This window comes from Solea solea, chromosome 15 (assembly GCF_958295425.1).
Source record: "Solea solea chromosome 15, fSolSol10.1, whole genome shotgun sequence".
Taxonomy (NCBI): Eukaryota; Metazoa; Chordata; class Actinopteri; order Pleuronectiformes; family Soleidae; genus Solea; species Solea solea.
In genome coordinates this window covers 11,409,050-11,422,662 of record NC_081148.1, presented here as the reverse complement: position 1 = coordinate 11,422,662, position 13,613 = coordinate 11,409,050, and the positions used below count along the sequence as shown (strand labels likewise).

Below are 13,613 nucleotides of genomic sequence, written 5' to 3'. Positions count from 1 at the left end.
GGACAGGACCACATAGTTAGAGTTCTATGTAGGGCTATTATTTTCATAATACCAGAAAATGTAGAAAAAGTTGATCAGTGTTTACCAAACCGTGGTAATGAAGATTTTCTCGAATGTTCTCGAAAAATGATTCAGTTTTAATTATTTATGTTTTATGGAGCAAAGGAACCAGAACATATTCACATTTAAGAAGCTGGAAAAATCAGAAAGCGTGGAGCTCAAACCGATGCTCAAAATAGTTGACGATTAATTCAGTAATGTGTTTACATTCATGTTAAAACAACATTAACGTGCAGCTGGTTTCGTCCTCTACCCCTCAACATTTTTGGGGCTTTAATTAATTTAGACATTATGTTGCACTAGCAGAGAAACAAGCTTCCCCTTCATCCACATCCAGCACAATTTTCTCCTTGTATAAATCTGCTGCTGACAACCAACAGTTATCAATTCACTTATACGCTGTACATATACACTGACTCACTGGTGGCACACAAACACATACGTCCATATTTTCTCATTCTTGCAATGCTCATCGCTGAATGGCCACTGAATTGTGACTAAATTAAACCTGACATGTACTCCTCCTTTCCAGCTGCCTGCTATATCCCCAGGGGAAAGTGCTTAGTTTTGAAAATTGGGTTTGGGCTGCAGCACATCTGATGAACTGACTATACAGTATAGTTCTGTCCTAAATACCTGTGAGGACGAACAGAAGTCAGGTGTATCTAGGCCAAAACACAACACGGTCCGCCTCTGTCTGCCGGTTGCTACGGGGGGAAAAACTAGGCCAAAGTGCCCGTTTCCTCACATCTGAAATGCACTGTCATTCATGCGGCGCATTAGATCAAACAGAACTTAGTACAAAGTATGATAAAGTAATATTTCTTTTCATTTAGTTGGAGAATAAAACCACCAAGCAAGCACGCCAGTCTTTTCTTTTACAGATCCCCCTTCAGGGATATTTGACAAAAAGAAAGAAAAGAGCCCTTTTGTAAAGCTTTGCTCTCGTCACTGTCTGCCTTCAGTTTATAAATGGTAAAAATGGATTTGTATCATTTGTGCCCATGAACTTGTAGTCCGGGCACTAATTCCATGGTTTTGCAGACTCCATGCCTACAGATTTGTAAAAGAAGTCGTGTCAAAGACGTGGACGCTTTGCTTGCAACCTGGAAAAAAAACAAAGACTGGGAAGAACAGGAAGTAAAGTAAACAAGGCTATAAACTGGTTTACTCCACCAGTATAATTATAGCATATTTGCTTATAGCTGCAGCATGAACCGAGCAGATCAATAGGCAGTAAAAAAAAAGAAAAATGTTATGTTATAGCATGGATAATTAAATTTGCGTGTTCGTAGCAGAGTGGGTGGCATCAAGATGATCACTCTACATCATGATGTCCATCAGCCGTGCGCTCAACCATGTTATTCACACGGCCAGTTTTAGCTAAATTGACTTGAACAAACCTCATATGAGGTTATTTTTATGTATGGAAGACAACAGATCTCCTCCATAAAAGCTTAATTAACTTTAGTTTTTTGGCACAGATGGTGTTGGAAGTAAGGTTGGTTACAATTTACATTTGAATTCATACTGCTATTAATAGCTTCAGTTCAGTATCTGTACCCAACAGTTTTCTTTTTTGGTACTTTACTCTCTTTGTAATAACACAAATGTAGTTTACTCACTCACTCATTCATCTTCTACCGCTTTATCCTCCACATGAGGGCTACTGGTGCCAATCCCAGCTGATATAGGGCGATAGACGGGGTACACCCTGGACAGGTCGCCAGTCCATCACAGGGGCCAAAATAGAGACAAACCATCCACTCTCACACTCACACCTACGGTCAATTTGGAGCGTCCCAAATGTAGTTTAGGTTCTGGAAAATAAGTCCAGACTTGTCACTTTGGCCAGGCTTGTGCATGCGTCAGGGTCAGAAACAGAGAGTTTGTGTTCTAGCTCACAGGCAAAGTCACGCTCTTTTGCTTATATTGTACCTTCAGGTACCAAAAGTTGGCACCGATAGTTAAAAGTGGATCGGTATTTCTTAGCTGGGAATGAAATTGCACAAAATAAAGACTGTGTGTGTGCTATATTATACTTGTGTGTGCACAGGATAATAATGTGTTTGTATAAGATGATTATCTATTTCTCACAAAATAAAATAAATGACCTCTGGATTGTGTGGGCTCTACATTGTTTACCATAGCGATTTTCTTTATACCCTTTTTTCCCATACTCTCTTCCACCAACACCACCACCACCACCTCCTAGCAGGCTCTAAATAGATCCATAATGTCTCCCTGTGTGAACAGTTGAGAGGTTAGTGTTAGTATGGCATTTTAACCCTGGAGCATGGTCCATTTTTTTTCCCTGCCACAATGTGTTAACAGCCCAGTGGTTTCTGAAACCAGGTCAGACTGCAGATACACAGGGATGGTCAAAACATTTACGGCTGAGTATTGATTTAAAGATTAAAAGGACTTGTTTGGACACACTCGGTGGTTGCCAACACACTTGGTTACGCGATGTAGTCAATTGTCATTTTCCCATGGACTTTGGTTTGAATGTATGTTTGGCACTTTTGAAAGCTGAAACAAACACATGATAATCAAAGTAGATGTACTTTCTATGCAATTGATCAGGTGATTGTTTTGAATTGTATTGCATTGTCTTAAAACGTTGCTTTTCTTTCCCTATGGTTGTTATGTAGATGCTCATAATGCTGGTTTAAGGGGGAACAGCGAGGCTGTTTAGTAAATCCATCGCTTTTCCTTGGTGAATGCCAGACAATCTATATGTATTGTTATATTTGGAATCCAGATCTAACGATAGGTTTGAGGTAGTTTACCCGAAGTCCAGCACAATGCCTTCCCTCTGTTTAATTAATGAGACAAATCATGATGAATACACAATGTGCTGATGCCAGGCCAGGAGTTGTGACTCATAGTGAATTAATAATTATGCCAATGCAGGGAGTAGGAAATGATGTGGCAGCACTGAAATGTGATACACACACGCACGCGCACACACACACACAAAGGGACATATTTCCATGGTAACCTCAGAAGTTTTCACACAGTCCAGATGATGTTTCTTTGTGACAGTGCTGTGCATGTGAGAGTTCCCATGCTGCAGCGCAGAATTACCCTCTGAAGTGTTCTCATCTCACTTGCTTTTCGTCTTGACAGCCTTTAGATGTACGATGCAGCCTCCCGTAGTGACTTCTCTGTGTGCTGAGGTCCAATTTCACATCGCTTCTTTCATTCTCTGCGGCATTGCTCCCCATTTGTAGAGATTTACTTGACATCCGTGCAGATATTTTATACCACAACTACACAATAGCGAGTAGTAACACACACACACACACACACACTGCGCACGATGTTTACTCGAATAAAGCCAATTGAACATTGTTTTGCTACTGCACGTGTGTTTGAGTTTACTGTATGTAAATGCATGGAGAGGGTATAACCACATGAGAATCATAATTTATTTTCAATATAGGAATGCATTATGGGTTATACTGGATATGAATGCATTAGTGCTGTCAGTGACCCTTCAGGTAAATTAAGTTAGGTATTGAAAATGTTGTTTCACTTCCATTCTGAGAGCACACCATGACTTTTCTAAGTGATGCACTTTCTCTTGGGCAGCTTTGAATCTTTGAATCTATACATTTCATAAGCTGGATATAGGAAAATCAGACATGTATCAGCCACTATCCTGAGGTTGGTGAGTTAAAACTTGAATTGGTGCATCCTTCTGCTAAACAGGGGCTCTCATCCTTCTATCACATTGGCCTCAAACTACAGGGATAGATGACGTGTCTTTACACTTTGCCAAGTGACTAATTGGCGAAGGGGTCTGAAGATGTCAGTTGCTCGCAGGTTCTTGTGAAAAGTCGGGTGTAAAGGTTAACAAAGACAGGATAATTGGGGGGGGGTTAAAAGGGAAGGATGAGGAAAAGAGATATGGGAAGCTGTAAGAGGCATGTAATCAAATTACTGGCTAAAGCAAATCAGTAAGTAGTAGGAGGAGGCGAATGATGGATGTGGAAATTAACAGGCATGACTGCACCGGCAATAAATCAGTATTTGTGAATGTCAGCAATGAAGCACTGACTAAAACTTCACTATTTGTGCACATCCCAGATCTACCCATCAATACCCTCTATTGATCAGCAGCACCTCCAGTTTAAAAGTTAATTCCAATTCGATGGGTAACTATAGGAACAAGGTACGGTGGAAGACTTGGACAGTGTGACTATAGTGACTAGAGTTTTTCCATCAAGATGAATCACTTTAGTGAGGCGCACAAATAAAGCCGCCTGGAAAAAAGGCAGCCACATCAAGCTTTAATGGCTGCTTTAATTCTCCAGCAGTATGACTCTTTTGTGTCAACTTAAAAGCCGGCCAACAGATGAGCATCAAAAAAACACTCCCGTGGTAATTAATGCACATACAAGGAGACTCAAAGACTCAAAGAATACCCACATGACAGTCTGCCTGCAGGCTCACTGCTCAACACGAGAATTGACTATAGAGTTGAACCAGCACACTTTCCCTATGTGTTTTTCCCTTTTCTTGTCCAATTATCAGTTGAGATCCATAGCTGAAATTGACACGCCGCTAAAGACAATGAGCTCTGGAGTGCTCATGAATATTCATTAGTTCCCCTGCTCTCAGAGCCCACAATTAGGCTGTATTAGTGCTCTGGTGTACTCGGAGAAAATGTTGATGATGGCTGTTCAATGATGATAGTGATTTAACTAAACAAATTCATCAGCTGTGGCCTTCAGTGGCACTTTCTCACCGTGCTGAAATTTGAGACAACAAGCATTTGCTGTTTTATCACCCAGTGATGAAATAAACATTGGCTCTACTGAAATCTCTATGAAAAGAATTGAAGCGCAATGTTAAATTAACTCAGAATAGAGGCAGCAGTTTAGCCTTTGGTCATATAAATGGGGTAATTTATTGTCACAGTGTCGACTGTTCCACCTTTCTTACAGTCGTCTTTAAATGCTTTTATGTTTTTTACAGGAGGCATGTACAAGGTCGCAGTGTAAATATTGAAACTAATTTAAATGAAGCACGCTGCTGACGACGATGATTCATCACCGTCCATGGTACATGCCGCCTTCTCGCTGCTGATCAAAGAACATTTTCCCCATGCTGTAATGAGAGTCCCATCAATAAGGATCAAAGAGGACCAGTGCAAGGTCAAGATCAAGATTGCCTATAACCAGCCCTCAGACTCCCAGGGCTTGAGAAATAGAGAATATCAATAGCTAAATGTCTTGGATTAACTGCGAACTGAACTGTGTAGTAAGTCTTCCTGCATCTGCTTGTTGATACGTTTGACTGGATGCTCAATATTAAAGATTCCAGTAGCAGCTCGACTACTACAGAGGATGAAATATGGCTTACTACTGCTATGAAATATTCAGCAATCAGTGGATGCCGCTGTAAAGCAAACAGTATTTTAGAGCGATTCTTACTATGATCTTAGGGAAGTGTCACATGCACTTCAACTCAAGCCTGATCCCTCTGCCAGTGACTGTGCAGAGATACTCAATTCCTGCCGTGGGACCTTGGGCAAAGCATGCAACCCCCATCATATGTAGCGGTGCCTGCATGAGGTCATATGCACTATATGCAAACGGTAACGTGTCAGCAAAATGTGAGCTATAGCTCGTACACAGGCTGAAAACATAATACAAAGGCAGACAGCATGGTATTGGATTAGAAGCAGAGGCGTATTCTCAAAAGACAGAACAGGAAGGGATCGATGCTAGGAGGTTTTTTGATCCCTGTCCAATGGGCTTGTCCACACAGGGTGCATTCACTTAGTGTGATTTGATGGCTGGGTCACACTCTAAATGTACTCCATCATCAACATTTCAGAGTCCACTTTCTGTAAACATTCTAAAAGGATTGAGCCTCACTTGGATATTTATTAATTATTACACTCACATGCAGGTAGTCATTTCACCGGCAAAATAATGACTCATTTGATGCCAGTTATGCTGGGCTTTGTGCAAACTGTGTGTCCATCTGTTTCGACGCCACGAGTTGTTCAAAAAGTACCTTTATGGAAACACTGAAACGGTCCAAGAAAGTTGGCTTTAATTAAAAGACAACACAGTTTTCAACATGGTGATTCTTTTCCTGCTTCCCTGGTGAACACAGCGACGAAACAACATCTGTGTGGAATGGCAGATTTGTCATTGATGAATTAACCATTCGTTTTCATAAATGATGGCAAATATTCTTTCAGTAGGCTGATTGATTAGTAGAAATAGAGCAACTACTGCTCGGAAAGTATGTGGCTTTTGCTACACTGTGAATAGTCAGGTTCTTGACCACATACTGAGCTCAGCTCTGCAGCTTTTTACAACTGACAGGTGCACAGTCACTTTAGTGGCAACCTTTATAAGAGGGGATAATTAAAACCACTGGGACTTCTGTATGTATGACAGCCCAACCAGTGGGCCATTAGTTTGTGAAAGATGTATTGATGTAACTGTCTGTTACAATACGTAACAGACAGTGGCATAAAAAAACAACTTGCATAACATATGATATGCTTATGGAGAGTAACAAACAGCAAATAAATAGAAGTTATGATTCAATTCATTTCTAAATTTCCCATAAGTGGAAATGGTTGTTTGTCTCAGTATGACAGACCGTCTGTCCAGTGTGTGTACCTCACGTCTTACCTGATGTCCGCAGAGATTAGCTCCATATCTAAAAGGTTAAAATGGCAGTTTGATCACATGACCTGAGCTGTGTACACTGCACTTTATGTAAGTGATGATGCACAGTAGCTTTATTGCTCAAAGTATGCACATAGTGTAGGAAAGGCTGTGTTTGGGTAGCTCACTTTTTCTCTCTCATTATTTTGAGCGTGTTGCAGAATTCTGTATGTGAGAGAACTTCATTCTCTGCCCTTTGAAAACAGCTCTCTCAGCACAACACTTTGCGATGTGAATGGAATGAGCATGGGTGAACTATGGCTCCTCTGTATTAAGTGGTATTGCATAGATCAATGTGCTCAAGCTCAGCTGACATCAACGATATTAGGTTGCATTCAACCCCCCCCCCCCCCTCAATTAGGTTAGAGCATAGCCTCCTTCACAGTCCCTGGTAGCGTTCCAGTAGCTCAGTTTGATGCAACCATTTGAGGTGACAGTGGAACAGTATCTTGGGTCCAGTTTATTGATCATGTGGTGATTCTCCGCCAGTTACTTTAGTGAGCACGGAGTGAAAATGGATGCTACGTAATTGAGGAAAAAGGGGTTGTGGATTGTCCTTTGATTTTCTGGGGAATGCATCAATACCTAATCTGCTCCCCTCAAGGTTTATAATGAAGCCCACTCAAAGTTCCCTTGTTCCCAAAGGCAAACTTAATGGGTGTCAAAATGAGTGAAAAAAAATCTTTTTGTGGCATGAACCTGAAACCAGAAGTTCCATAGTGTCAATGCAGGCTTTGCTCAGGCTGACAGAAGCAGCATTCACCTGGTTGTAAGGTGTACCATTACAATAATTGAAATTTAAAAAAAATTACATTATCTTCATAATTAATACCAATATATGAGAATAGAAAGTCTGCAATACAATCTTTTCCACCTAACTAATAATATACGGTGGCTCAAATATTACTCCTTGCCGTTTGCTTTGTTACTCTATATTAACATTTAATTTTAATTAACTTCTCACAAAGAATAGCTTTGAAAGCGTCACTCTCTATACTCTATAATCAATATTTCTCAGACTATAATTAGTCAGTTCTTGAATGCTTGAAGGTAACCTCCACTTGTTTCAGCTTTTTGAACCTCCGTTCATCAATTGCAGTGTTATAAATTAGCCTTTACTTCAGATTGTCCTCTGTCAGAACTAACAGGTCCTTTTTTTCCCCGCATTGCGTAAAGCATCGCCCCATCAATTGCAATTTCAACCAACAAAATCATATTATTATTCAAAAAGATGTATAACATTTAAACATTATCTATCTTATATGTTGTGGAGTAATAAACTTACATTTGCCAAAATGTTTCCAACACTAAATCCATAGAAATTAATTCTATTCAAGGTAACGGACAAATTAATTTTGGTTGCCTTTTATTGACATCATCTGCTTTACCCATTGTGTTGTCTTGTTTTTTTTCTTCATTTTATCGTGTGTATTTGACACTAATTGATCAGGACGAGTCATTGACGTCAGCGTGTCAGCTGCAAATGTACAGGAGAACCAAATGAGACAACAAGACAACAATTCCTATGATCCCACACTGCTTCCCCAACAAGGTTTTTGTTTTGACTGAAAAATCCTCAGTGGCACAATTGACATATTGTGTGTTTAAAGGGCCTATTATCAAGGCAGACATATGCACCCTTTGAGATCCCACTTCCGCACACACACACACACACATTCTCTCAGACCCTTTCAGACTCACACTTTCCATGGTCTTTGACACGGGCTTCATGCCAGTATCGGCTCCGGCTCAGGAACCAATCACCCACTGAGGAACCCTGTGGAGCCTACTCATCATATCATACTGCAGTGTCAGCAGCTTCCAGCCCTTAGAGAGGAGAACATGTTGTTGTTCCCTCACTGTCTCACTTTCTCTTTGGTTGATCACATTCACTTTCACTACACACTGCAGTTGTCTGCAGGGTTCGGCTTTACACTTTTGTGCCACATCCGCTGAAACCTGAGCGCAGTGGATGGAGCCTGAATAGTAACTACAGACACCTCTCAGCTGCCACACTCAAACTTGTTGACTTCTCTGGAGTAACACTTGACCATGACGTTTACTAATACTGTCAGCTTTGCTCCATCGCTTTATCGCAAGAACAGATTCTGGTTTGTGAACTGCAGTTTCATGAAAGGATGCCCCGTGCCCACAAATCATTTGGCTCAGCATCTACTGCAGCATATTTTGTAGAAATCAACCACTTGAACTTAGGAGGGGTGGGGGGGGGGGAGGCCCTGTACATTTAAGGACACCCATTCTCAGAGTTTGAAACACCGTTCATTATAAGGGATGAGTTGTTAGTCACAGAAGATAACAGAGCCAGAATTTAAAGAGAAAAATGCAAGCTGTCGGATAACGACAGTCAAGCGTCGAGCTGTAAACAGTTGTGCTGCCGCCGTGTGTGAACCCACTCATTGACTGGGCTGTTAGTTCTTCTACTCTTCACTGGTGAGTCAGTGTAGTGATGGCCTTTGTTGTGATTTAAGTCCGCCTAAAGCCTTGTATGCCATGTTACACCAGTATACAGCCTCCCACATAAGTCCTCCTCACAGCATGTGGGAGACAGCCAGCTACATAGGTTGGCCAATGTGATGCTACAGGAAATGCGGTGTCTGCTCTAATTATCCCTTTAGCCTGCAACAAGACCCAAATCTCTTTTAGCCCTAAATCTGAAGAGCGGCTCCTTTCACCGTGCAGGACAGTTAAAAGGAGTGGGAGCTGTGTTTTTAATGCTTCCCATTACCGAATGACTCATACTTCGAGGAAATGCTGTTAAACTGGCTACAACGATTATTATTTTTTTTTTTTTGGTTTAAATAAAAGTGGAGGTGGCTGTAGTATCGTGTTCTGAGTCTTTCATAGTTAATTGACATTTATGCGGCTTCTTTGGTTTGCTCCAGGTTCTCTGGTTTCCTCCCACAGTCCAAAAACATGCGGATTTAGGGATTAGGCAAATTGGACACTCTAAATTGACCGTAGGTGTGAGAGTGTGAGTGAATTGTTGTTTGTCTCTGTGGCCCTGTGATGGACTGGCGACCTGTCCAGGGTGTACCCTGCCTTTCGCCCTATGTCAGCTGGGATTGGCACAAGCAACCCTCTGCAACCCTCATTTGGAGGATAAAGTGGTAGAAGGTGGATGTGTGTTTGGGAAATATCATCTTGAGAGTGTTAATTAAAATGCAAGATAAATGTGGATCAATTCATGTGTCAAGTACAATGATGTTAGAACTTGTTATCTGAAATTAAAGTGTTTTATACTGACTGTATGGCACTGAACTTTAGATGCGGACTAAAGAAACGGAACATCGCACGAGGTTTACACAGCTTCAGTACACCTTGGCATTCTTGATAAATAAATGCCATTATTACACAAAAATATTCTCTTCCTTGTGGTTTTTTTTTGATGATTTGGTTGAGAGATTGAGTTTACCTCCAGCCAATCAGAAGAGATTCAGTCAATTTGCAAACAAGAAGGCAAACACCAAGGGCTCATACTGTATGTATACGAACCTTCTTCCACACCTTCTTTATTGGCTCAATTGGCAGCTACAAATACTATGACATGGTCATCTGGACATGATTAACAAACGTAAAAATGTCCTATATATGTAAACTGGTTTGAGATTTGGTGACCAACCAGTATCCCGTTTTAACCCCGTTATAAAGCTGATTTTTCTGATGTTTCCACTGGGTCTGAGTGGCTGAAATGATGACAGAAGCGAGCCCTTACTTTTTAATGTTGAAAAATGCTGAGTAATATAAGAAAGTCCGGCTTCCTTTGTTACTTTCTTAGATATGCTTGGCGTATTGTAAAACAAGGTTTTTCTTTGGCTTGATATTTTATTGGCCGGGCAGGTATATAAAACACTTACTGAAGTAAGACAGCAAAGTACATAATGTCCTCATTTTTAGGATGATGGATGACAAAGTACTATTCAGTCTGCAGGCTGATGGATCTCAGTGGTAGATGTGAATTTTTCACTTAAGTTCTGTTAAACTTGGAATAAAATTGTGACATTAGTGGCAGATTTGGGCCGGTAAAGCCATAACTCACGCAGGTCATTATTTTTAATTAGGCCCATCTTTGCAGAGTTATTACCCACTGCTGGTCTTCCCACCAGCACATATCACCAGGTCATGCTGGCATGAAACCACAGGCTTTGGGTTTAAAAAAAAATTCAGCAAGCTGACCTCATTAAAACGGCACTCATATTACTGCATTTGTTTAACATGGCATCAAAACATGCCATGTCAAAAAAGTGAGCGGATGGCCTCCTCAGTTGTAGATACGAGTTTCAACGAAGAAGAACCAGAACCATTACTATTGTGAGCTCACTATGAAAAGCTAGGTTCCGTTTCTGTGTGAGCAGACACCAGGGTGCAGTTACAGTCATGTCATAGGAAAGGATTAACCGTGTACAAAAGACACAGCAGGGAAAATCCACACTGGATTAGTATTTTTCCCAGACAAACCTTTGGAAACCACTGTGTTTCTTTTGTCTGGGTGCAGCGTTACTGGCATTACCACCTTGTTCGCCGCTGGGTTGCACAGGTCAGCTGGCAGTAGGTCTGCCCAAAGCAGCCCAGCAGGTGCTGTCTTCTCTCATGATCAGTCCTCGTCTACACGGACGGACGGGGGGGCTGAATAGATCAGATGTCAGCTTCAGAAGTGACTGACTTTTAAGGAGGAACCACATGAGTCAGCGCCATGCCTGCTGTGCTCACATCTGCCTGGGGCCCCTGCTACACACACATACACACTCCTGCACACTGAACAGAGGCAGGGGGAAACTATACCCTTGCATTGCAGTGTGTGCACTACAGTTATTTTTCTTTTGTAACACTGACATATATTGAAACATTTAGACACCACCCTGACAGTTTTCAGGCACTCGTGTGAGAAACATTCCTAACACAAATATCACAAATAATGACATTTTCTCCATCGCAGGACCACGTTTAACTGTCTCGAGCGGCAGGAGTTGTCAGACAAACGTGTTGCTCTACGCTTTGCTATCGTGACGCGTGCCTGTGGAAATGTCTTATGTCATATTTTCTCGTTACTGTCTCATTTAGACGTTTAATTTTCAACTGCCCATCTGACACAAACATATTCTCCTTGTTGTTGGTTCAGTGCCACGCTGATCACCTACGTTTCTCAGTCTCCCATTGTCAGGTAACAATTCAATTCAATTTTAATTGTATAGTGCCCTTTACAATATTTTAGAGAGAAGAGAAACCCACAAATGCACACAATGAGCAAACACTAGGCATCAGTGGAGAGAAAAAAAAACTCTCTTTAACAGGAAGAAATCTCTGACAGCATCAGACTCAAAAATGTGCAGCATCTGTCTCGACTGGTTATGGTGAAAGGAAAAATGAGGACAGAGGAGAGGTGGGGGACAGAAAGGGGGCAGAGAAAGGGAAAGAGGGAGGCAGAAGGTATACACAGAATAGAGAGATTAGATACAGATATATTAACATTGTATCGAGGTATAAGTTCAGACAGGACATTTCTGTATCAGTTATGACATGTTTATAGCACTACAATGTCATGCAGTAGCATAGATTTTTCATAAGACTGATATCAATTTTAATTATAGTATAATAATGATGGCAATACTACTACTGCTAATGATAATAATAATAATAGCCTCAAAACTGGATCTGGATCCTGCACCCTGCAACATGAGGACACAGAGAGAGAGAAGAGAGAGAAAGGACAAGAAGGAAAAGCACAAATCCAAGCTCTCCTCCACTATTATAATTATTATTATTTTTATAATAGCAACTTCAATTCAACTATTATCAAAACACAAACTAAGCAGCACAGCTGCGGAGACAAATAAACAAGCGAAACTGATCACTTGTTGGACGACAAAAGAGCTGGCTGGTTGCCATAGAGACGACTAAAACGTTCCACAGGAGCATAAACTGAAAACGTTGTGTGACTTGTTAAATTTTGTTGAGTGACAATTATCAAAACTGTCGAGTGATGAAATAATTTCCCTGGAGTGGAATCAATACAGTCTAATCTGATCCGATCCAGAAACCGGGCTTGCGCTTGTACTTGAGGCAAATTGTGTTTGTGATGTTGGGCTGTATAAATAAAATTGACTTGACTACTGTATGATCAGTTAAGGCAAAAAGGAAAAATTCATTGAGTCAGTCGGTATTCTCTGTGCTCCTCAGCACAGGCTGCTGGTATAAATATTAAAGGTATTGTTGCTCTTCTTTCCCTCTAACCTTCATTGCAGTCTGAACAAGCCCAAATCCAAACCACTGCCATGACCTTCGTGATCTGTGATGATGTTCTTTTTTTTTAATGTCTAAAAACCAGGTGGACATTCCCATATCAGCTTCAGCGCTGCTCTGTGTTTAGTATTAATTAGCAAGCATTTGTGTATGTTTTCATCCTAAACAAACAGTGGATGTGGCAATCGAAGACCTGGAAGCGCATCCGCAATGAATTGTCTGCTGTTCGTTTACGTTGTAGACTTCAGGTATTGATTAAGCTAAGGATTTGCCATTAACCTTTAAATGTGGTGACTTTTACTTAACTCGTTGTGCGACTTCCTTAGGGACCCTGTAAATACAGTTAACGCTGCAGTATCCCCACAGTTCATCTGACGCAGATACAAAAGATAGTCAGACACAGGGAAGATGTCAGTAGACTCATAGTTAATATTATCGCACTACCCGTTCCTTGGTCAGAGATGCAAAACAAGTCATGCTAATGGGTATTTCTCTCCGTGTCTCTCTCTCTCCACAGTGAACTTTGATCACTTCCAGATACTGCGGGCCATTGGGAAAGGCAGCTTTGGAAAGGTAATGTAACCTTCATTTTCC

At 41.1% G+C, this 13,613-nt stretch overlaps 1 protein-coding gene across 1 annotated transcript in view; it reads left to right on the top strand.

Annotated features, from left to right (window-relative positions):
• The window catches only part of LOC131473868 (serine/threonine-protein kinase 32C-like), a 67,145-nt gene that overhangs the window by 8,668 nt on the left and 44,864 nt on the right, over positions 1–13,613 (top strand). The window contains exon 2 of the mRNA XM_058651453.1: positions 13,537–13,592. Coding sequence (XP_058507436.1) covers positions 13,537–13,592 — 56 coding nt within the window. The remainder of the gene's footprint in view (positions 1–13,536; positions 13,593–13,613) is intronic.